This window comes from Schistocerca gregaria, chromosome 3 (genome assembly GCF_023897955.1).
Source record: "Schistocerca gregaria isolate iqSchGreg1 chromosome 3, iqSchGreg1.2, whole genome shotgun sequence".
In the NCBI taxonomy this organism is placed as follows: Eukaryota; Metazoa; Arthropoda; class Insecta; order Orthoptera; family Acrididae; genus Schistocerca; species Schistocerca gregaria.
Window position 1 is genome coordinate 386894636 of NC_064922.1, and position 26882 is coordinate 386921517.

General features: G+C 40.6%; 1 protein-coding gene across 5 annotated transcripts in view; it reads right to left on the reverse strand.

Moving 5' to 3' along the window:
• The window catches only part of LOC126354987 (integrator complex subunit 5), a 118608-nt gene that overhangs the window by 79820 nt on the left and 11906 nt on the right, over positions 1 to 26882 (reverse strand). For 3 of the 5 annotated variants that reach the window (XM_050005083.1, XM_050005085.1, XM_050005086.1), the window contains 2 exons: positions 5917 to 6064; positions 1902 to 2078 (listed from right to left, as the gene is read on the reverse strand). In XM_050005083.1, the coding sequence (XP_049861040.1) occupies positions 1902 to 2078; positions 5917 to 6064 (325 nt within the window). Of the gene's footprint in view, positions 1 to 1901; positions 2079 to 5916; positions 6065 to 16008; positions 16123 to 26882 lie in introns of all 5 variants that reach the window. The other 2 variants (XM_050005081.1, XM_050005084.1) reach the window with 1 other exon arrangement.

The window sequence follows — 26882 nt, forward strand, 5'->3', positions numbered from 1 at the left end:
TGAAATCACAGTGCTGCTTCTACCTAATTTTTAAAACTAAGTATTTATGTAAATTTACAAACATCATTGTCAGCTCCTTATAAACTAGCAAAGTCCACACCTGTTTCACAAAAACATTAAAGTCAAGCCAAATTCACATCCCTGGGCCAAAATATTCTGATAAATTGTAGGAGTGGCTAATAAGATGTCCTTTAACTTTATTTTTCAATAGCTAGAGAGCTTGTTACAACTTTTGCGCTAGAAAATAAAACTCCAATCTGAATCATAAGGTAATGATGCAGAATCTACAGGGAAATACCTTTACTTCTGGTGTTGTGGTTGTAAATTCCATAGTTTTCCTAAATTCATTCTTGTTCTAACCCCAAATTCCATTAGGCAGTACATGCATTGGCATGTAAGTGTAATAGTATCTCTGAAGATGCTTCAGCACGATGTTTAGCTTTAAATTTTTCATTACTTGACCACGAACAACATTTACAGCCCAATGGTTTCTGTATGTTACCCCAAAACAAGATGATGTTATCAGTGTCTAGTACAGTTTACAGTTTTCAACATCCTTATAACAGTTGTTCACTAAGCCAGTGCATGGACTACTTGGTTTCTTTCTGCCCTTATGTGGAAAAACTCATAGTTGTAAACTGTAAAGATTTCGTAACACACAGTGGCACCAGACTGCACAACATCTACTAAAAACAATTATTATTGTTGATGTTGTTATTGTCATAGTATGGGATGAATTAACAGAAAGATATTTTGCATTCTTCAAAATTAAGCATGTAACAGCAATTTATGTGCACGAGAACATAATTTGTAGTTTGGATTCCATGAGGCGCAGATGTTCCCACGGGGAGGCACATTTATAGTGCTGATGGAAAAGATTAAATTATTTTCACTTAATAACATCCTGGTACTTTTATGTAGAGAACTGATGAATGCTTCCACACAAGAATAGTTATTAGACAAGATATCTAGAGCATGCTCTTTTGCAAAGAATGTGGGCAAGTGTCGACTGACAAACTCCTTCAAATCCTTCATATCTGGTTGTATACAGAGGACAATATCCATCAAAAAATTCTGAGGTGTTCTGGTTAGTATGCCAGATTATGAACAATGGTAAGGCACACTTTTTTCATATTTTATGGATAAAATTAAGTCAGCAAACCAAGAAAGCAAAGCACTTTGTATTGTATCAACACACTTGGTGTGCACTAGAAACCTTTTCCGTGACAAATCTAAAGTGTTCAGCGAGAAAAATTTACATGTGTAACAATAAGAATGCAGTGGGAATGTATTCACATCTGTTGGGTGAATATAATGAAAACAAACCCTCCAAACTGACATTTCACAGAAACCACATCCAATGAAAATCTGTAACGCAACCACCTGTGTGGCATGCTTATAATTATGTATTATTTATATTTTAGGACAATTAATTTGTAAAAATCGTTGTAATGAAAGTATGAAATCATAACGATTTAAAACCTGTAACAGTACCGTTTGAATAAAGGAACTGAAAATAAATTTGTGGCTGGTTGCTGTCTCCATACCATCAACAAAGCAAGAGAAATGTGTTATTTCTGCATGTTACAGTTACAAATCACAAAGGCTGCAGGACACCATGAATACAAATTAGTTTTTACAATTTTCAGGAGAGGGAGATAGGTTGAAAGGTCATGTAAGTATAGAACCAAACAAAATATTTAAAGCTCAGTATATGCATTCTCATGCTCCATCCCACATGAATACTTCACAGATATCAATAGTACTACTTGTTATATGATAGTGATGATAGCAATGATAACAATAATAATCACAACAAATTGCACAAGAGAATATGTGAACAATAGTACAAAATCAATACAGCTTAAACCTTCCTCCATTTGATTAAAACTATAACTTACCAAGCAAAGCATTAATGCAGTCTTCTATGTTGGAGTGCATAAGGCATGATAAGCATTGTGTAATAATATCAAGAAGTGATCGTGTTGCACAGCAAGACATCCACAGCTGCAAAGTATCATTCAAGCCTGCTGACATTGAGAGCTGTGATATGTTTGGGTAACGACTTGATATATCACCTGAAAATATGTTGACAAGTAGTTAGAAGTACAAATAATTCACTGTAAAGACAAAAAAGTTAAATCCATAAGTACTACTCTCATCCTGGAGTCTGCATGATCGGCCCTTCCTTTTTGACACTCCCTAAGATATCCTCCTCTCCTTCCAGAGAAGGGAACTATCTAGGATAGTATACATATTTTTATGAGTGCCTTTTGGCAGTACTGAAATTCCTACTTCTGAAGTTCTGTCTGATCAGCAATTCTGTATTTGGTAAAGGACTAAATTGCACTTAGAAACTTAAAATTTTCATGTTGAATATCATTTCTTTGTTTTCCCAAAGTCAACAGTTTTCCTGCGTTTCAGCAGGACTACTACTGATCCATTCACTTGATAACTGCCCTGATCTTATTGTAGTAGCACTATAGTAAGAAAGACAGTTAATGGGAAATAATTAGCTGGCAGCCTTGTGTGAGCCACTGTTAAGGGCATATGGTCTGGGGTAGTTTTCAAGCACATGGATCAGTAGCTGGTGATGCATACTGGAGAATATACTTTTTTTTTTTAAATGTGTGCACAGTCAGCTTTAGCATACTCCAAAAAATTACTGTTATTTTTGGGTTGTGTGCAGAGGTGTAAATTTGACTTCCATTTACACTACCATGTTACCAAATCTAAGAACAACCTGTTCAATATTTTTCTGAAATTAAGTAAATTTGTAGGAGGCAAGCAGGATGGGCCAGTGTCAGAAAGGAGGTGGTGAAATAAAAGAGTGAAATACAGAAAACTTGGTCTACATCCTTGGAACTCGGAATATAGAAGGATTTGCCCTGGGGAGAAAGTACAGGTCGAATGCCAGTCTAAGAGGTCTTGATAAAGAGAAGGCAGTCCGTGTTTGTGTGGCTGGTTCTGGCGAACAGGACCAGAGACAGACAGCGGAAGCTGTTTGCCCTAGCTGAACGCTCGAGTGCAAGAGAGAGTATACACTGCACCTTGCACTGCAAGGCCTTGCAGCAACACACTTTATTTGTTTTGTCACATTTCCCCTGTTGTAACAAGCATTGGGAGAGTGTTTGAAACACGCAGCTGGACCTTCAGATTTGTGTGTGTGTGTGTGTGTGTGTGTGTGTGTGTGTGTGTGTGTGTGTGTGTGTGTATAGAGTCCCTAGAATATTTCTCCTGCCTGGTGAGTCATTCCACAGGTGATGATTTATGAATAAAAGATTGATAAAATTTAAACAGAAAGTACATACTTGGTTAAAATATGTAATTCTTAAGGCAAACAAAGAGCCTAGTGTTCAAATCACTTTTAACGCAAATAACATAAACTACTGACGTTTACTACACTTTTAGAGAAATTTTAAGTTTAATTATCATTTTCAGGAAGCCACAGAAATCTTGAGAAACAATGTGGGTTACTTACGCTTTCACAAGGAACATTCTTTAAAAAAAGAAACTGCACCATGGTAATTTTTCTTATAACCAAAAGAAATCAGACTACATTGGCTAGTGAATTGTAAAAAAACATTTGCCCTCTGTGTTTTTGCAGTTACAGATTAAGGTTTTGACAAAGATAGATCCTGCCCACCCAGTTAGCCATATGATCAAACGCACTGCTTTCCTGGTGGGAAGGCATGCCAGTCCCAGGCACGAGTCCGCCCGGTGGATTAGTGTCGAGGTCCGGTGTGCTGGCCAGTCTGTAGATGGTTTTTAAGACAGTTTTCCATCTGTCTCGGCACATACGGGCTGGTTCCCCTTATTCCACCTGTGTTACACTTACTCTACCCCGCAAACATTGGGGTTACAATTGTCTGGTGTGAGATGTTCCCGGGGGTCCACTGGGGGCTGAACTGCACAATAGCACTGGGTTCGGTGTGGAGCAGCGGTGGGTTGAGTGGACTGTTGTAGCCTGTTGTGGGGTTGTGTACCACTGTAGGCTATGGCAGGGACGAAGCCTCTCCGTCGTTTCTAGGTCCCCAGTTCAATACACTACAATAAAATACAATAGATAGGTGCTTCATACCTATCAGAAATTAAAATATTACATGTTGCTGGATTCCCAAATATGCAGCTGGGAACTCATTTGGGTCAGCTGGAATAACAGGCCTTTGGACTGGCAGCCTGGAACAGCCCATCCAGATGATTACAAAGATCTGAGAAGATAGCTTTTTTGTCATAAAAATGGTGATTATATACACTGGGATGACAACACATAAGCATCACGCTGCAGATTTAATCTGAGTTGAACAGTTCATCAACGGAATCCATGAAAGGGTTTTTCTAGTATTAAGTGTTTTAGGCTATTTGAAGCAGAAAATGTGTCTGATGTCACCATTTTTTTGGATTTGGATATATGCAAACAAATATTTTAATATTAAAAGTACAGTCATATGACATGATTTGTTGAGAGGCCCCAAAGAGCAGGTTCAGCAATCTGAATTGGATAGGTGTGTCTACACTTTGCATCTGCAGGCATCTTTCCTCCATGACATCTGAATGCTGTCTGTTGTTTAAGTGCAACTGTGGGTGTCATATATGTGTTAGATGATAATGAGAGTAAGGGGAGGTTGAAACCCATTGCCAGCACATAGCCTGCTACTCTCAAATAGCAACCAGGGAGGGAGGGGAGGGGCAACCAGCTTAATGTCCTCATTTGACGGACCGATCGTCGTCAACTGTGGTGCATGCCCTATCTTCATGAGGCACAGCAGACACATTTGAAATTTATCCAGAACATTATCACAAAAACTGGTTATCAGGGACTTTATACTACCACCGCTCCTGTCCCTTTTGCCATAAAGGCAAAGGGAAAATTTTCACCAGCACACAACTTACTCAGATGGTCGCCCATCCAAGTACTGACCACACTTGATGGTGCTTAACTTCGGTGCTCTGCCAGGAACCAGTGTAGATATTGCAGTGCAGCCACTAATGTGTTTTAATACTGAAATGGTTGATCAGACTATTAGATAATTTGGAACTGTACCTCACAGTGACAGAATAGCTGTGAGTTTGTGTTGTAGCCTTAACTTAGAACATTCATTTAGAGAGTTACTCTGTTTGTGTTCTGTAAGATGTGAGAAAATTCTGAATTGCTGAAAGGTAGCAGAACTGAACAATCTGACTACTGTTTTCAGTAAAGCTAGTAAGCAATGTTTCTTTGACAGGGATAATCACTAACAGAAATTATTGCACCATCTACAAATCAACTTTACTGTTTAAGGAGTCATATAAAATCAGTAAACAGACTTTCTTTTCTGAAATGCTTAAAGATTTGTCACAATATCTGAACAGATGCATTACAATAAACAATATGAATGTACAGGCCTTAAAGTACTTTTCTGTGTGTTTTTCTTAGTAATAAATGAGCTATTTTATTTTTCATCAAGTAGACAGCATAATACAAACATTATAACAGCGATATATATGCGGCATGTGCTAAAAATATTCCAGACCAACACGCAATATAATGTCATTATTTTTATGTACAGCGGGAAGAAATAACAGTATATTTGTTTAGGCACTGAAAGATATCTTGTGTCAGCATATTCTAGTTTGAGAAAGCTTGGTTTACAAAACTAAAGTACCTCACATGCTAAACTTCAATTGTTCAACTATTTAGAAGATGGACTGGACATGACACAGCTCCCAAGTTTTGGAAGTAAGCATGATCAGTAAAATACAGGCAACAATGCATTTGATTTTGTTTGACAAATAAGCAGAAATCAACTCAAAGAAAGAAGATTAAATATTCAGACTTTCCAATATACAAATAGTTTGAATGTTAATGTCTGACATCAGAGGGCACAGATTATGTTTATTAACATTAGAGATTACTGTTTGCAAAAAAATTCTCACCAAGCAACTGCAGAGCCCAAGCTGATATTATAGGTGCCCAAGCTTCTGGATTTGAACTCACAAAGTTACACAAGACATCATGGATTTCTGATATTGTAGCATCTTCCTGGCTTGTGATGCCTGATGGGGTTCCATGATTTTGATCTGTCTAAAGACAATTGAAACAAAACTTGCATAGATTGTCTAACACACATGAAATAAATTTATTCCATACATATGATGTTTCACAATGATTATGTTCTTTTTACTTGAGAAGAGATTGTTTTGGATTCCCCCCCCCAATCCCCCCCTCCCCCCCCCCCCCCCCTCTCTCTCTCTCTCTCTCTCTCTCTCTCTCTCTCTCTCTCTCTCTCTCTCTCACACACACACACACACACACACACACACACACACACACTTATGTTTTTCTGAATTATTGTTATAAAGGGGTTGGGCAAAATTAAGTAATATGACATAAAATTCTCATCTAGATTTTCCGGCTCACCTGGAAAACACAGCATCGTCTTTGTTTTTCTTTGAATTATAATGTGTGTGCAAGTGTATTAAGCCAACAGTGAATGTTGTGTTGAGCTACTGTCATGCTCTACATTTCAGATTTCCAATAAGGAAAACTTGGCTAAATTCTAACAAATTTTCTAACCTACTAGGAGTATAGAAAGCGACTGCATCTATAAGCAGTTTTTTCTCAGTATAATGCTTTGATAACCACAGCTACGGAAAGAAAACTGAAATTAACTAAAGAAATATGGGGCAAATAAGCTGGAAAGCCCAACAGTACTGACTGACCACCATGTCATCCTCAGCCAGTAGGTGTCACTGGATGCGAATATGGAGGGGCATGTGATCAGTACACCGCTCTCCCGGCCACTGTCAGTCTACTTCTCAGTCAAGTAGCCCCTCAATTGGGTTCACAAGGGCTGGGTGCACCCCATTTGCCAACAGCTCTCAGCAAACCCGAATGGTCACCCACCCAAGTGTTAGCCAAGACCAACTTTGGTGATCTGGTGGGAACTGGTGTCACCACTGCGGCAAGACCATGGGTTCTAGAGAACATACAGCCAACAAAAATTGTTTGATAGAATAAATGTGAAAAAATATTCATTTCAGAATGTCTTCTCCCAACTGTGAAGTATGGAGGTAGTTCTGTAATTGTTTGCACAGTCATACTGTGATTTTCGGTGGGTTTTATCAACCTACTAAAAGGAAATGTAACTGGTAATATCTGTTAAAGTGACCATGTTCAGTCAGTAGCATGGGCATTGCTTTCATCACAAGATTGAACTTTCCAAGACGATAATGTCTCCAACTGCACTGGTTGGACATGTGCGGGCACAATGATGGAATCAAATGTATTCTCTGGCCTTAAAAATCAGTAAATTTGAATGTTAATCACTGTAGCCTGTATTAGAAAAACAATTAAGAGCACATTAAGATCCTCCAACGTTTTTCAAAAGAAATGGATCAGTTTTTTTTGTGAGGGTGGCATAAAACTCTATTAATCTCCATTCTGGCTGGGCTTACAGCACCGAACCACAGGGAACTCGATTTTGTAGGCCAATGGTTGCTCAACATAGTATCAGATGGGTATTCATGTAACATTTTTCAGTGTGTGTGTGTGTGTGTGTGTGTGTGTGTGTGTGTGTGTGTGTTTGTGTGTGTGTGTGTGTGTGTGTGTGTGTGAAAAGGAGGAGAGGGGCGGTGGGAGGTTGAGAGGGGCCCATGTGTTCTCATTTCTCACTGATAGTTGTTAATTACATAATGCACATTGTTTGCAGATTATATATGCTGATTTTCTCATTCAATAACCAAAAAGATCAGCAAAATACTATTTTACATTAAATAATTTACATTTTAGCTATATAATATTTTCACTGTGTTACATAAGAAATAATGCAATGTGTTTTAATCATACCCAGTACTCTTTGTGGTAAAATGCTTCATGATATAGGCATTCAGAAACATCATTGGTGCACACAGATATAATCTATTGACTACACTATGATGGAACATTTTTGGACCTGTCATAACCACATGCCTCCAGTAATATTAGCTACTCAAAAGTAACTAACTAAACAACCTTTTAATTAAATATACAGCTCCGATTGAACACTGCTAGCTTTGTAAATCATACTGGGTTGATACAGATTCAAGATAGGCAAATAATATTCCAGTATTCTACATTATAATATAATTGGCTAGGTAAAACGTCTGCTCACCAAATGGCAGAAGGAGAAAACAGAAACAGAGTGTCTTCTCATTAGTCATCAGACATATTTTCTCTGTCGTTTTGGCAGATATTTCCAATTTCTTTGTTGCAATGTGTATCTGGAGTCAGCCCAAACAAATACTGCTCATCAAGTCCTTCATGTGCGTCAACATAAAGTGTCAGTTTGTTTCTCATTATAAGCATAATCATTTTTAAAGTGAAATTTCACATACCCATTTGATTGAGAAGCCCAAAATCAGTCTAGTGTGGTATTTGTTTTATCAATCTGTATTAATAGCAACAGTAATACATGAAGAATTACCAGTAATTCAGCAGTGACAATACCACCAAGGTGCGGATTGATTGTTACCACCATGCAGCAGTGTTGCTCAGTAGCTGCTGCTGGAGTACTGGCTAGTCTTCCTGCCTTACTGTCTGACATATTGCATATCAATACAACAAATATCACACCAGACTAATCTGGGACCACTAAATGAAATGGGCAAGTAAAATTTCACTTAAAAATAAATTTGCTCATAACATGAAATGAGCTGACACTTCCTGTCAGCACTTGGCGTCACATGTAAGACTCAATGAGCATTATGTGTTTGGGCTGACTCTAGTCACACACTGTACAAACTAAATTGCAAATACTGCTGAAACACCAGAGAAAATTTGCCCGACTGCTCTTAGTAGAGACACCATGTATAAAAGATACAGAAATACACAAGTTTTCGGAGACAGTAGCTCCTTCTTCTGGCAGAAGGATTGAAGAGCAAGAAAGAGGGATGAAGGAAAAGAACTGATGAGATTTAAGAAATGAGGAAGGTTATGGAAAAGCCACCCACAACCCTGGGTCAGGGGGGAAGGGGTTACCATCGAGTAAGTCTCTCCCAACCCAGCATTCTGAGCAACATTTCCATAACTCTCTTCTTACACCTCACCAGTCCCATTCCTCTTCCACTGGCCACTGGCTCCGAAAGCTTGCATATTCCACATCTTTCGCATGTGTTTTCTCCTGCCAAAGGTTGGTGACTAGATTTCTTATCTTTCCTATAGTATACTTTTAAACAACAACTACTTTCATAGAAATATTGTAGCATATGAATTTGTAAGTTGCTTCCCTTCCAGTTATGCTACATTTCCTCAGGGTTCACCAATGTCAATGACCCATAGCACAGCATTTGTCTTTCCCAACATAATTCATGTGGGCATTTCATCTTATATCAATATGTCAAGGTATTTTCCAATTGACTGCCATATTAATCATAGTTGGAACACGGTGAGGGCAACCCAGAATCAGCTTATTATCATAAAGGATAGTAGGAGTGCTGAGGCTTTAGCAGACCATCTAAGTGCACAGCACAAGAATGACTACAAAAGTATCTACATCAACACCAAAGTTTCATGTTTCAGGGCAGCATTATTGAAAGAGGCCATTCACATCTGCAAAAGTGATTTCTTAACTACCAGAAACACTGGATACAGTAATGCATGAGAAGTAGCAGTTAGCATTAGATGTGAAGTCCACTACTTGTGCCTTTGGATTTAGCAATTCATCCAACAGCCAACAACCACCTTCCACTGGAGTATAATGTTATCCAGGACAGCCGAGAACCATAGCAACAGGTTTCATGTAGGTTGCACAGCCTTTCTAGTTCCAGGAAGGAACTATTGTTTAGGTTTTCTTTTATTTTTACGTTTTGGTAATGGGCATGTTAGAACAGTATCTTGTTATTTAGACTGCCAAAGGGTACAGTCTATGATTCTGACATCCTACAATGTTCAAAGTAACATGGCATAATCTAAAGGAACAGTGACTGAAATAATTTCTACCTTAAGATTACCACCAAAGAATGAAGACCGCTGTAACGTATCACTGATCTGCAGAAGAGAAAGTGACAGCCAAATAACTGAAAACACATCTTTCAAAGAGTAGGAGATTTGCAATGCTTCCATGGTCTTCCAGTGTTTCTTTCACCAACCAGTCTGTACAATAAAACCTCTATTGGTATATTCCTTTTTACATTCTGTACAAGTGTACGAGTCATCCTTCTTTATTGTTGATTCCATTTTCTATTTTAAAAGCATTCAGCTCTCTCAGCATATCATTGTTTTTGAATCTATCCAGTCTCACACAGCCTTTAACACACCTCAGACATCTCATTTCTGATTCCTGTATATACTATGTTATTTATATTCCAAGACTTACCAAGCGGGAAAGTGCCGGTAGACAGGCACAATAAAAAAACACACAACACACACACAAAATTTCGAGCTTTCGCAACCGGCGGTTGCTTCGTCAGGAAAGAGGGATGGAGAAGGAAAGATGTAAGGATGTGGGTTTTAAGGGAGAGGGTAAGGAGTCATTACAATCCCGAGAGCGGAAAGACTTACCTTAGGGGGAAAAAAGGATAGGTATATACTTGCGCGTGCGCGCCCACACACACACACACACACACACACACACACACACACACACACACACACACACACACACACATCCATCCATACATATACAGACACAAGCAGGCATTTAAAATATGTCTGCTTGTGTGGACAAATGTGACAAGCAACCACCAGTTGCGAAAGCTCGTAATTTTGTGTGTGTGTTTGTGTGTTATTTTATTGACTCCTTACCCTCTCCCTTAAAACCCACATCCTTACATCTTTCCTTCTCCTTCCCTCTTTCCTGACGAAGCAACCGCCGGCTGCGAAAGCTCGAAATTTTGTGTGTGTGTTATTTTATTGTGCCTGTCTACCGGCTCTTTCCCGCTTGGTAAGTCTTGGAATCTTTGTTTTAATATATTTTTCCCATGTGGAAGTTTCTTTCTATTTTACTAAGTTATTTAGTATTTTTCACTCTTGTGGAAGAAAGAAAGACATATAAACAAAGCAAATAAACATGATATGTTTTGGAAAAGACTAACTACATATTTCTTTGTCAGAAAAATTCCAGGACAGGTTTTTATTTTTTTTCCAAAAATAGAAAATTCCACTTACCAATTAATGATCTTAGCTCCTACTGACATACTCCCCTAGGCTATATACACACAACTGCCAACGTTTCTGGAGGTCTTGGAAGCAAGCAGGGAAATTTCCAGCTGCAATGTTTGTCTGTGACATAGTGGATGTGGGATGGCAATAACAGAATTTCTGGCCAGATACTCGATAACAGATAAAGCAATATGGGGTCTTGCATTGTCATGCAGTAAGAAGCAGTCCTGAGAATGTCACAAATCAGGGCAACATCAAACTGCTTGTCCCAAATGTAACAACACTTCGATGTAAAGAGTTTGGTCCACTCTTTGAACTGGATGAACAACCTCGTGGTGAACTAATCCTTTATTATCAAAGAATCTGATCAACATTGTCTTTGTTCTCGATGGTTGTCATTTGACTTTTTTCAAGGCTGGTGATCCAGGACTCTGCCAACTCTGATGCTTCATGTGAGGGTCATACAGGTAACACCAAGTTTCATCCCTAGCAATACTCTTTGATAGAAATGTGGGATACTGTCTGGCTCCATCCAGGAGGATTCTTCATCTTTGCTCTTTCTCTTTGCATGTTAGTGTGTGAGAGATGTGTTTAGCATTAATTTTCCATTTCCCTAAATCTTCATGTAAAATCTAATGACCAAATCATTATTTAAATTAAGTTGTTCTGATATTGCACACACTGTTATACAATGGTCTTCTTGCAGTAATTGCTTTACATATTCTGAATTTGCATTGGTATGTGCTGTAGACGGGGGACTAGCTCTGGGGTCATCTTGCATTGAATTTCTGCCTTCAAGAAACCTTTTGTGCCACTTGAAAAATAGATTTCTTGAAAGTGTCTCACTTGCATATGCTTGCTTAATCATTGTTCACATTTCACTAGGGGTTTTCCTGCACTTAACAAAGAACCTGATGTTTGCTCTTCAGCATCCATTAATGTCACCACAACTAAAGCACCAAGAACCCAAACAGCGAGTTGCTAAGCAGAGCCCTGCCACCTAGTAAGTGTGCACGGGAACATGACCAAGGTCATTTCAAGGATGCACCCATACCAGGTAACATAAAAACAATATTTGTTCCTCTTTAGTATTGGAAACTCAGAAATATAAAAACCTGTCCTGGAACTTTGCTGACAAAGAGCATATATATACAAAGAATTTATTTTCGCAAATGAATTTTATGTGAGTTTTGTAGAGGTAGAGCTCCAGTGTCTATACCTCTTTTACTGAATAAAATGGAAAATAGGCAAAACACAAAACATGATCTGTTGAGTTAAAGGAAAAAGTAATAGTTGTGGATGACTTGCAAGTTGTTTCTAACATAATTTTGCACCAGTGAAGCCACTAAATAATTTTTTGCTGAACTGCTTGATTTGTACTACCAAGCATAGCGATAAAACAATGATTTTGGAAACATTATGGACTGATTCCATTATTCATCTCTAAGCGGCAAATCCTTGCCTACATCCACTGGAATTACTACACTAACTTCCATAAAAATCAACAAATACAGGATTGCTTTTTCAATCATTTTTGGAGATAATATTATTCAATTAGCAACACTTACTGATGACAAATTGTAGAAGCTGTTCAGAGAAGCTGTCAATGGCTGTGTAGGATATTTCTAACAGAACTGGAGTAACATGATTTCATGCTGCTTTCTTTAAATGTTGAATAAGTTCCAGGTGACTTGCATAAACCTCTGGTTTTAGGTATTCACAGAGGAAAAAACTGCAAATGGGTGTCAATTGGATGAATACACAGGTCTACCACGGCCTTTAGAAACAGTTCAAACAACCAATCAACATTTCTCTCAAAAGCGATAGTGTGTTATAAATGGCACAGGCTATGATGCTGTTCCTACTAAAATTCAGTCTGATTCTGTACTTCTTTCTCAAAATATACCATTCAAAAGAATTAGGGGAACATGTGTGTCAACCTCCAGTATGTCACATCTATTTTGACACAGGTTGTACCTGAGGTCTTATTGCACGGCTTGAGATCTTTGCTTTCAAATTGCCAACAATTAAAACCATTCACCATCTATTGCCTGAGTTATACATTACAGTGTCAGGTGACTCCTCAGAAGGAAGCGAGTCACTGTTTTCTACTGAGGTACACTAATGGCAGTTGTCATGTGTGGACACTGTATTCAATCAAGCCCATGCAATGCAACATCGTAATGTAGCGCAAACTGCAAGGGCAATTTATTTACAAAGGATGGGCTTTCAGTCTAGATACTGCAGGTGCCAATGCCTCTCCATGTGACACCTACAGGAAGACTGGTCAATACAGAAGGTGAGTCGGACAATGTGAGCAACCTTACCTCATGGCTCACACCCCTGTAGTAGACCTAGTTGCAAGACCTGTCCCATACATCCTCCTACCACAACCTACTCCAGTCCGGTCACTAACGTCACATATCCCATCAAAGGCAGGGCTACCTGTGAAACCAGTCATGTGATTTACAAGCTAAGCTGCAATCATTGTGCTGCATTCTATACAGGCATGACAACCAACAAGCTGTCTGTTCGCATGAATGGCCACCGATAAGCTGTGGCCAAAAAACAAATGGACCACCCCGTTGCTGAACACGCTGCCAAACATGATATCCCTCATCTCAATTACTGCTTCACAGCCTGTGCCATATAGATCCTTCCCACCAACACCAGCTTTCCTGAATTGTACAGTTGGGAACTTTCCCTACAATACATCCTACATTCCCGTAACCATCCTGGCCTCAAACTTCCGTAACCATCCTGGACTTCGTTAGTCACTGTCCTCACCCATACAGCCCCCTCCCTGTTCCCATTCCAGCACTACATAGCCGTCATTTCATCACCACATGCAGTCTTTTAATTTCTTTTTATTTCTCTCCTTTCCGCTACTTACCCCCTCCCTCCCCTCCGCACCTTCTCTCCTGCCCTCCGTCTAAACTGCAACACTTCACTGTCCGCCACTCCCACCATACTATCCCCCCCCTCCCCACTCCAACCTCCTCCTTACCCCCACCCAGTCACCACACCCACCATGCACTGGTGCTGCTGCTTTCAGTGTGGTTTCAGTTCTCTGAGACTGCAGATGTGTCTGCAAGTAAGTTGCATTTGCATGTGTGTGTGTGTGTGTGTGTGTGTGTGTGTGTGTGTGTGTGTGTGTGTGTCTACTGCTGACAAAAGCCATAATGGCTGAAAACTATAATTGTGTGTATCTTTTTGTTGCACCTATCGCAACTCAGCATCTCTGCTATATGGTGAGTAGCAACTTTCCTTCTCTGCTATGTAGCTATCGGGCAGTGATAAATGCTCATGGAGGGCAAACACGTTACAGAAGCTCTCAAAGTTCAATTACCAGCACCCAGGATGATGGCATTAATGATTGTTTGCACTTTGTTTCCAACACCTGTCAGATATTCAATTCTTTTTGAGTGAACGATCGAGGGTGTAATCATGTTTTGTTGTGCATTTAATTTTTGAAATATAAAGGTGTAATTTGATAACATACCCAGTTGTCAATTATTAGTCAATGGAGTGTGGTAGAGCCCAAAGTCATGTTCATCTACTTCTTTTGAGCAGTGTAGTATGGAGCAAAATTTTTACATTTTGCAGTACAGTACTAAACAGTTACAAAAATAGAAAAGGAGCATGAGCCTGAAATGCCCAAAGAATACGTTTTGTGTCATCCAATGATCACAAATATCAAGCAGGGGTGTTCAAACGGTGAAACTATGGTCATCACCTAACAAAACTATGTGGTGTTACCTAAAAATAGCAACACTGAGTAAAAACACCAAGGAAAATGGTATATTTACTGTAAAAGTGTACAGTCTGTGAAAGACAGAGGGTACTTGGTACCACCATCACTCAGTTCAAGCCTTGTTATTTTTGTTAATATTCTGTAGATGATGGCACAAGCCTTGTTATTTTTGTTAATGTTCTGTAGATGATGGCACCATCATAGAATAATCTGACAGTACTACCAAATATATCATTTATATGTACTAGGAACAATATTACTCTTGTAACACATCCCTAGATAACAATCAAGTATTTTAGTTTCTTCTAATGAACTTTCACCACACAGCATTACAAACTGGCTTATGTCAAGAACACTTCAGAGCCACTCAAACAGATAGGAGCATATTGTGTAGGATCACATCTTTGTTAACAGAGAGCACTATGGCTTGGTGTCAAACACTCTCCAGATATTTAGAAAGAATGACTTCCATTTGTTTCCCTGCATCTACGAATTGTAAAATGTTGTATTACATTAAATACACTAGCCTCTTAGCCAGTTTTATATACTACTTCTCTGAAATGCCCTCAAATATAAATATAGATCATAGATCATAAGACACATTCAGATCAAAGCTGGCTGCTACAAACATTGGCAGAAGGAGAAGTTGGTGAGCTTTATGACAACTCCAACAGCAGAAGATAACCCAACAACACCAATACCATGGCAGCAATTATATTATGTTAGCTTATATTTGCCAATGCAGATTCCAGATGTCAACAGACAGCAGGCAACAACTTTAACAGAACACATAACGATGACAGTACCAACTCGAGTCTAATCAACAAATGAAACAGGACTACTTTTTTCCCCTTTACTTTCATACAATCAAATAAAAGCAATTAACAACACATGCTGAAACTACACAAACAACTACAAGAGGATAAACAAATAAACTGTCCCAAAGCCATACAACCAATTAAGAGAAAACTGACATACATAACTACAACAAGAGAAGCACATAATACAAAACAAGTAAAGTGCTCTGCAGAAATATAGTTTCTGAAATATATCTCCAGATGCAGGTAATGTCCACTTGATGGCACTACAATAAATACTATAAGACCTCCAGTTGGGCATCTCCGCAAATAACAACCTCATTCATGAAGGTGGACTTGCTGGATCCTAGAATGAACTGCAATGGCTTGGAGGCCTTGGCCCAGACAAATCCTTTCCCAGGCGCATGTAGAAGACTCCTTGGTGATTCATACTGTGGACAATTTGATAAACTGTGATATTATTCTTCATCTGAAACTAGCTGGAATCCTGAGTTACACCAGGAATCCAAAGTACAAATTTCACTGTGTGATGGTGACATAATAGCAATGGATATTTAGCAAATAAATTACTCAAGTGTGATGCTCTTTCATTTTAAGGCATTTCTTGCAGTGTGAGTGGGAATAAAAGACATCACATTCAAGGATGTCAAGAAATCACAGTCACCTGATTGCAGACAAGCAAAGATATACTATGCTGACAGTCACTCTAAGAGTCATTCTGACAAAGCAACAAATGATTTAAAAGCTGATGATCTCACCTCAGGCAAAACCAGACCCACTTACCACTTTCCTTACACATGAGTAACCCTAAATTCATCTGAGTAGCAGTAAATACACAATCTGTCTGCTAGCTATCGTCCAAAAATATTAAACCACATTGTAGCAACACATAAATGTAGGTACAATGGACAATTCAGCAGTATCATAAATTAAAACAAAAGCACAATCAGTAAATAAAAATCCACAATGCTTAATTTATACTGTAAAGTGTGCAATTTGGAGTTATAACTGTGGACAAAAGTGATGGCTAACATGTTACTAGTTACATCTTTTCCACAGCAATGCTGGCGGCATTCAGAATGACATATAACATAAATGAGAGGTAATGACACGATGACTGGTATTAAGCAATCAGCTTTTTTTTTTTTTCAGTGATGAATTTAAATTAACTTGTGAAGCTGCAATCTAACTACAATCTCAATATGTGCAATTTATTTAAAAATGGAAAAAAAGAAGGGTTAAATGCTAAGCAACCTAAGTTAGCTACTGCTGAACTGTTGGGGCTGTTTGCTGAGCTGGCAACAAATTAAGCTAACCTCTCATGTTCACCAGCCGCTGGATGTGTAGGATACTAGAAAAAAACATCAGTCAGTAAGCAATGGCAGCTACTGCAATGCATTGTTGTCATCTCATAGCAGTTGTTCTTCTAAGACTTCAGTATGCCCTTTACAGTTGTTACAGTTTAAATGTGAGGTCCAACTCCCTGACATGATTGTGTTATGGTGAAGCAAGAGATAATGTAAGAGAAATCTGTCCTATATATACGTGGGTGTTAGGTTCTTTATAGGACACATCCACACCACAGTGCATTTGCTGCACATTACTGACACTCTCAAGCAATAAGAAGTCTTTGTCTTGAGTATGTTGGCAGTGGATGCTGTGACAGAGGTGTTTAGTAACATACCTTCCACTAGTTTGAATCCTGTGGCAAGTACACTGATCAGCCAAAAACTTATGTCCATCTGATTAATTGAGCACTGGCACACCTTTGGAACACAATAAAGTAGCGATTCAGCTTGCTGTGGATTCAACATGTCCTTGGTAGGTTTCTTGAGTATTGGATGTCTACATACAGACCACCCAATTCCCATAAATTAATAAATTACAGACTGATGATTTTTGAGGATGGAACTGATGCCCAACAGTATCCCAGGTGTGTCCCACTGGGTTCAGATCAGGCAAACGTGGTGGCCAAGACACCAACATCAGTTCACTATCTTGCTCCTCAAACCACTATTGCATTATTCTAGCCTTGTAACTTAAGAGATTTATTCTGTTGGATTACGTTATCACCATCAGGGAATACATCAAATATGATAGGGATGCAGGTAATCTGCAGTAACATTCACGCAGTTCACAGCTTTTAGTTACTAACACGTCCCATTGAAGCCCAGGTGAATGTGTCCTTCAATCACTTTCCATAAATGCTCATGACAGTAGCACACACACAACCAACAAGTTACTACATTCCAGAGATACCCATTCCCGGGCGGCATGCCATAAAAATTTGTCTTTTGTCAAAGTTGTATTTGTTAGTTGATTTCCACATTTCACAGTTTGGGCAAGAGCTGGTAACTCACAAAATGTCATGAGAATAACTGTAATTCTTGTAATGGATAGTTATTTTGATTGGCTGGTTTAATGATTAAAGGGACCACACTATGAGGCTAATACAGTCCCTCCAATCTGAAACCGCAAGACAACAAAACTACACATCAAAGAAGGGCCTAATGCACAAAACTGAAGGAAAGAAAACTCCAAAGTCTACAAAAGATCAGCAAACCCTAAATAAAGGAACAAGGAAGAAGACATTGGAGGGGGGGAGGGGAGAGGGAGAGGGAGAGGGAGAGAGGGAGAGGGAGAGAGAGAGAGAGAGAGAGGAGGGCCAAGGTGCCCCAGCCAGGGAGCAGCCAAAGGCCCCAAAAAGGCAGAAAGTATGATGGGAGGCATACCCCCCACCATCTAACAGATGCATAAGACTCAACAAAATACCCAGAAAAGACTAGGAACACGAACAAGGTGAGAGAAGCACAGGACAACAGAGGAAGAACACCAAGCCAAACATAACAGTGAGAAGGGGCAAGAAAAGCAAAAGAGCAGGTAGGCGAAAGGCTGAGGCAGACCACCAAGCCCAGACAGCCACTTCCAGTTTGGGACAGAGAAAGCAACACGGCATCCTGCCAAACCCTCAATGAGCCAACAAGGCTGAGGTGCCCTACACTGGAGAGAGTGGTAAAAACCCCTTCACAAGTAAACAGTAAAACTAGGTTAGCCATTAAGGTGTTGTCCATTGATACCACGAGTAGGAGTCAGGAAAGTTAATAGTCTGCTGCAGGGTGGCTAGGTTAGGACAGTCTAGCAAAATGTGGACCACTGTCAAACGGGCACAACAATGACAGTGGGGCAGATCCTCACAACAGGAGAAATGACCATGAGTCAGCCAAATATGGAGGATGCGGAGCAGGCAAATTATGACGAAATCCTCACAAGAGGTCTGCATGGAGGGCCTCCACAAATTCACAGTCTCCTTTATAATTCACAGTTTATTCAGCAAAGTCAGAATATGCCATTACATATTCCAAATCCTTAGAACTTGATGGTCTAACACCAACTGAAGAGCCTATCCCACAAAACTCATCCAAGAGGCGGCTTGCCAGTAGCCAATTTGGCCAGCATATCAGTGAGTTCATTCCCCAGGGTCCCAATGTGACCCGGGGTCCAGACAAAGACCACTGACCATCCACATTATTCTATGGCAAAAAGGTTAGTCAGGACCAAGGGATGGCAAGGGTAATATTGGTCATGAGCTTGTAAACTGCTCAAAGAGTCACTACAGATGAGAAGGGACTCACCGGTGCAGGAACAGATATGCTCAAGAGCACAAGACATGGCTAACAACTCCCCAGTGAAAAAAACTGCAGCCATTTGGCACAGAGCGGAGTTCATTACACCCCGCAAGAATGTACACAAAGCCCGCACAATGGGCAAGCATTGGGCCATCCATATAGATTACTTCTGAACCCCAAGATGGACGAAGAATGGAGAAGAATTAGCAGTGGAGGGCCTCAGGATGAGCAGAGTCTTTCGGACCTCATGATAGGTCAAGACAGAGCTGCGGATGGGACAAGCATCAGAGGTGTATGTGAGCAGACCCAGAGAAGAAATGATAGAGGGAAAAGTAGGAGTTAAGAAAAAAGGGACCAGATACAGATGGCGGTCATAACCTCAGACCTAGGCCACTGCTGCGAGAGTGGGTCTCTGGATCTGGCACAAGCAGATGGTAGTCAGGTGCTCCCAGCAGCAATGGATGCATAACACATAAGCAATCAGCTGTTGATGGCGCAGACCCCGCAACAGTGGAACCCCTGCCTCCACTAGGAGGGCTCCACAGGGCTAGTCTGAAAAGCACCAGCTGTCAGTTGTATCCCACACTGGTGTACTGTGTTCAGTATCTGTAAAGTCAAAGGTGATGCCAAGCTGTATGTGAGACTCCCATAATCCAGAAACACCTGTACCAATGCTGGGTAGAGCTGTATCAGAGTAGAATGGTCAGTACTCCAATTGGTGCTGCTGAGGCATCAAAGAGCATTGAGGTGTGACCAACATGTCTGGTTTAGTTGAAGATGGGGAAGCCATGTCAACTAGACATCAAAGACCAGTCCTAAATCATGTGAATTCACCACATTGACAGACAAGCCACCAAGATACAGATTTGGATTAGGATGGACTATATGGCAATGACAGAAATGCGTAACGCACATGTTGGAAACTGAAAAATGGAAGCCATGAGTAAGAACCCAAGATTGTGCTCAGTGTATTGCTCCTTGTAGTCTGTGTTAAACAACTCCCATCGAGGACAAACAAACTTCTCCGTCTAAACAGGCCTTGGAAGCCCCGATAGTACCGGCCGAACGCCATGTCATTCTCAGCTGACTGGCATCACTGGATGCGGATATAGAGGGGCATGTGGTCAGCACCCTGCCTCCAGCTGTTGCCAGTTTTTGTGATCAGATACGCTCCTCCTTAAGCAAGCAGCTCCTCCATTGGTCTCACAAGGACTGAGTGCACCCCGACTACCAATAGCACTTGGCAGACCCAGATGGTCGCTCATCCAAATGCCAACCAAGCCCAATAGTGCCCAACTTCAGTGAACTGGCGGGAAGTAGCATTACCACTGCAGCAAGGTCATCAGTGTGGACAAACAAAAATAAATGTAAAGTTCATCAGTGCAGAAAGAGGGGGACACCGTGGGCCCCACAGCTACTACCAGACCATTAATAGCACTAAAAGAGAGATACACCCAAAACAGAAACCAGTGGAATCCCATACTCCTGCAGGTGGAAGATGATACAAGATATACCAAACTTTACCTGATAAGTGCGACATGAAAGAAATTTGGGAGTGGGCCACAGAGGCCCAACTCATGTAAGGTGGCAAGGACATGGTGGTGCCACATGGTATCATAAGCTTTACACAGATCGAAGGCGATTGCAACAAGGTATTGACAATGGCAAAAGTCATTCGGATAGTGGACTGCAGATGGACTAAATTTTCTGCCATAGCCCATCTGAAAATGCAGTTCGGATTGCAGTCATAGAAAAGACATCACAATCTGCATAAGTGAAAGCCCACCTGGGTGGGCATAAAGGAAAATGACACTGGAGGGAAAATAAGTCGATTGGATAATGATCGCTGTCACACAAATCATAATGAAACAGCCATTGAGTGGAGGGGAGGAATCAAGGGCTATAGATGGAAAGATCAATGACCAAGAAGGTGCTATGTGCTACACTAAAGTATATGGGGGCTCCAATGTTGAGGAGGCAGAGATCAAACACTGTCAGCAAGTCTTCAACAATCCTGTCCCGGTTAGTGGCCACGGTACCACTCCACACACGATTATTGGTGTTAAAATACCTAAGGAGAAGGAAGGGAGGAGAGAGCTGTCAAATGAGGGCAAGAAGAGTAGGAAGCAGAGGATACTGGTCTGGGGGAGATAAAGATTGCACATTGTCACCGTAGAGTCTAACTGGATCCAAATGTTCACCATTTCCAGCACAGTATAAAGAGAAACCCATGAACCAACAACGTCCAAGTCAACTAACAAACAGACACCACCGAAGGCTCGCAAAGTGCTGACACGGTTCTGGCAGAAGGCTTAGAAATCATGAAGAGTCAATCAAAACAAAATTCTTGCAATACAACGAAAGCTACAGAGGAAAGAGGAAGAAGAGACTGCAATTCTAGAAGGTGATGATAGTACCCTTTACAGTTCTATCAGAGGAGAGTAGCACAAGAGACCAGATGGAAGTCAAATGGGCCAGAATTGGTCATTGGTCATCATGCCAAGTCAGCGTCCATCATCAGTAAGAACGGAGTGACACTGATGAATACAAGATTGGATACATACTATTTGCGAGGGAATGGGCAATACCTCCTGTGGTGTCGGGGGGAGGGTGCTCATACTAAGACTTATTACACATCATCTTCCTTGAAGGGCGAGAGGTATTGTCGGAAAGAAAGCAAGTGGCATCAATATCTAGAACCAAATGAGAACGAACAGCCTTGAGGTCCACAGAACATGGATCTGGTGTCCGACTTGAAGTAACAGGCTTCTTGTCCTGGAAATGTCATGGAGGGAGGTTCCAGAGGTAGTCCCATCCACAGTGGGTGCAAAGGAAGAGACTTTCCTCTCCTAGGAAGGACAAGGAGTTGTCGGAGGGAACATTAACCACCAGAAAGTAAGAAAGAGAAAGGGGACAGGACGGAAATAGGGAGGGATGGAGGGAGGGATGGAAGAAGGAGGAGGAAGAAAAAGAGGGAAGAACACAACAGAAGCAGAGGTAGACAAAGATACCTTTGGAGAGGGTCGAATCTCTGTCAGGCCTCAGAATAGGGTAGAAAGTCGAGAATTTTGAATTCCTGAATCTTCCTTTCCTTTTTATTGATTGGGGAATCCAGCATGCAAGGGGAAATGGGGGAGGAGAAAGGGGAGAGGAACGCAAGCCGAAGATGCTAGGAAGGAGCCTTCTTCCCTAAATGGCTCACATTATGGAAACAGAGTTTAGATTGGGAGGTCAAACCTCAAGGGAGACGGGAAAAAAGGGAGAGTGGAAACATGAGAAACAAGACCAAAAAGGAACAGCAGAACCGAGGGAATAGTTGTCATAAAGGGAAACACCGAGGGAGAAAGGGGAGGGGGGCAGGAAGGGGAGAAGATAGAATGGGATGGAGCAGATATGGGGAAAGGAATGCAGCCTGGGAGAGAAGAAAGGCTACAATAGCTGAGCGCCTTGTGTGCACCAAACAAGTAACCACAAAAGACCTGTGCAACCCCTGGGGGGAGTAATTTAGATATACTGCATTCTGAGGCTAACTGATTGCTGTGCATGCGACAGCATGCACTACTAATACACTGACGAGTTGAAATGTTATGAACACCTGTTTAATAGCTTGATTGTCCATTTTGGGAATGAAATACATCACTTATTCTGCGTATCTGGGATTCAACTCTTTGGTGGTAAGTTTGTGAAGGTAATTCGCACAAACAGTCGGCTGCTGATTTGCTTATCCAATAATGGTGCACAATATCAACTGAGATGGCTTAGGATTTACATTAGGTGAATTTGGTTCCCAAGACATCAATGTGAGTTCACTATAATGCTCCTCGAACCACTGTAGTTCTGGGTCTGAGACATGGACAATTGTACTGCTGAAAGATAACCACCATTGGGGAGGACATCAAGCATGAAGGGAAGCAGGTGGTTCCAGCTGTCAGCATATCTTTAATTACTACCACAAGTCCCATGCAAATGCAGGAGAATGTCTCCCAAAGCATAATACTGCTCCCAGCAGGCTGTGTCCATGGCATGCTGCACATTTTGGGCCGCCATTCACATCAATGATGGAGTTTTTGGAGACGGCCATCAACCTAGTGTAGCAAAAATGTGATTCACCCAAAGAGCTGACATATTTCAATTGATAAACAGTCTAATCCTGATGGTCCCGTGCCTACTGCAATCATAACTGACAACATCGTTGGGTCAACATAAAGAGAGCTCCATGTTCAATAATGTACGACGAATGGTGTGCTCTGAAACACTTGCACGTGCACCAGCAATGTTCTCCTTCAGCAGAGATGCCACAGATTGCCACCTATCCTATTTTATAGATCAGACAAGCCTCCAAACCCCATGCTTTGTGAAGAGTCAACCATTTAGCATCTATGGTAGTGTCACTGTGGTTCTACCTCTTTCCATAGCTCTTCATGACAGTAACACATGAACATTCAATCAGCTTCACCATTTTCGAGATGATCGTTCACAGGCTATGTGAAAGAATAATCTGACACTTGTCAAAGTTGCCTACCTCAATGGATGTCCCAATTGACAGCCTGTATCTTCACTAGGGTGATGCCCCATCCATGTCTGCTCCACTAACATACTTTTGTTACTGCGTCATGTGGCTGCAACACCACCAGGTGGCATCCAACATCACAGTGGGCAGTGGTAATAATGTTTTGGCTTATCACTGTATGTTCCAAAACACCATGCATAAAAAACAGGATTTTTCTGGGACTTGTACCTTGGGTTCTATTGGTGATAGAAAGGTAGTGTCATGAGTTTCGGAGAGCCCTTGGGCTACAAAACAATTGCATACCCAAGAGAACAATCATCTTAATCGAAGTATCCTATAGTACAGGGTCAAAGTTTGAATATTACACATTTCCTCCAACCTAGGCAGATGGAGCAAATTGGTTCAGTTGATTCTTTTTGCATTATATATGGTCTATGGCTCACCTTAACGGGCTTATGGAGGCACCATTTAGCTCATGGGCAGTTCCTGAGAAAATCCGAAAAAATGCATTTTTCGCTATTTTTTGGCTCCCAGCACAAGTAACTGCAGCAAAATGCTCAAATTTTAACAGAATGTTCTCTAGGCATTTATCCAGAAGTGCCACCTTCCTGTTTTCAAAAATCTTTTATTCTTTATCGAGATATATTGCCAAAGCATAGTTTTTGGGCACCACAACTAAGCCATGGATTCCAAGATGATTATGCAGTGCAAATGACTGTAATTTTTATGATATATTCCTAAAGAGCCCAATCTCGAACAGTGTTGAAAATTTTCTTGATATTTTTATCTGTTTCCGAGATACAGAGGTTAAAACTTACCCCACTTGTACACATAAAATACATACGTAAATCAAGTGTGAGATTAAAATGTAATATATAATGTGACGCAGCATGGAAAAATACGCTGTAAAATGTCTCCATTATCATCAGAAGGGTTCTGGGAGCCCATGTCATACTGAAGCACATGTAAAATTTCTGTGCACATAAAATCTGGTCTGATATGTAAAATTAGTCAAAATGGCTTCAAAATTAGTTTTGTCTTATTTCAGTTCCACATAGGTAAACTATATAAAGTTTACTGACACATAAAAGTATCTTATGGATGGCATGCCTTGCTTTTGCACAGAAAAGAAGGTAACCAGTGAAATTACTCCTATTGTGGTAGAAAAAATGAGAAATATGGTAATGGGGTACCACCTGCCTCACATTCTACCTTCCTCAGCACATTTAAAAAAATTTCCCAAAACTTTTGGCACGCGAACATAATCGCACTTTTGTATCCTGAACAAAGGAAACAGTGGCAGTGGGAAAGTGACAGAAAAGTAATAAATATTGGAAGATAATAGACAGTGGTTGTGGTGTAGGAAGAACAAAGAAGACAAATGAAGTGTGAGAGAAGGAGAAGGACACAGTGACAAAGGAATGCAGTTGACAGCCACATTGAAGGAGACAGTGCCAGAGGGAGAAGAAAAAACCAAAGAGAAACTGGAAGTAGGTGAGAACCAGTGACAATGAGAGACCGAGTATATCACAACGACAATGAGCAAGAGAGAGAGACAGTGTCACTGAGGAGGGACAACAGCAGTGGGAAGGAATGAATGAGATAGTTGCAGTAAAAGAGATCAAGTGGGAGAGAGTGACAGTGAGAAGAGACAGTAGTAGTATGAGAGAACAAAGGTGACTGTGGTTGTCAGACAGTGACAGTTAGAGAGACACAAAGAGATAATGACAATGACTTGGGCTAAATGAGTGACTTACAGCTGGGCAAGCTTGTGAAAGCGAGAGGTGAGTTGTATGCTAAAAAGAGCATGAATATGTTTGCATGAAAAAATTTTTGGGAAAATTTTTAAAGGTCCTGAGGAAGGTAGAATGGGACAGCTCGTACTCCAGTCTTTAGTCAGAGTCTCTGACAGAAGCATTATTCAACTGCATAGATAAGAGAGAAAAAAATATTTTGAAGATCAATGTTCAAAATGGTTCAAATGGCTCTGAGCACTATGAGACTTAACTGCTGAGGCCATCAGTCCCCTAGAACTTAGAACTACTTAAACCTAACTAACCTAAGGACACCACACACATCCATGCCCAAGGCAGGATTTGGAACTGCAACCGTAGCGGTCGCGCAGTTCGACTGTAGCGCCTAGAACCACTCAGCCAACCCGGCCGGCAAGATCAATGTCAATTAAAGCATCTAACAACAGCTGATGCCCATAAAAAAGTATTTTCATACATGGGACAGGTGAAGGAAATGCGTGCAACACATAAAAGAACAATCAGTGTTCTTTTATGATTGAATATAACATTGTTAGGAAAGTATCCATACAGTGAATATCACACTTTGTAACAAAGTAACAAGATCAACATGGGGAATTCTGCTAATGGATTTAATTCTGTGTTAATTTGGCCTTCAAATGCTTCATTCATGCACCTGTACATTCTTCAATGATGCTTGTTCAACAAAAGTTGAGACAGAAATGAGCATAGGCAAAAGTACAGTGTGAATTTTCTTTGTTACAATTGGCTGTATTAATACATTTAAAGTTGAAGTAGGTACAACAATAACCACATACTGGTTTCCTATGAATAACTTCTTGAACTTTTCAAAACAAATCCAAGAGAAGTTTTCAAAGGCAGTGCTGCACGAGATCTTGCACATCTGCTCACAAGGTTACCAAATCACAAGCATTTATTGAAAAGTCTCAAGCCCACACCTGGCAGTCGTGGTGATCTGTCATGTTCTCTACTTGACAACAGCACCAGCAGTATGGAACAGTACACATAGTTTTGGATACATTACACTGCTTTCCTTAATTTGTTAAAAATATAGTGCATTTTTAGTTTTCATTTGTTTTGTGACTTCTGCAGTCTAAAACTTGTACATTCACTGAATATCTGTGAGGTATTTCATTCTCATGGTTATATCGGCCTGGTACCCAGCAGTTCCAAGAGCGAGATTTTCACTCTGCCGTAGAGTGTGCACTGATATGAAACTTCCTGGCAGATTAAAACTGTGTTCCGGACCAAGACTCAAATTTGGGACTTTTGCCTTTCATGGG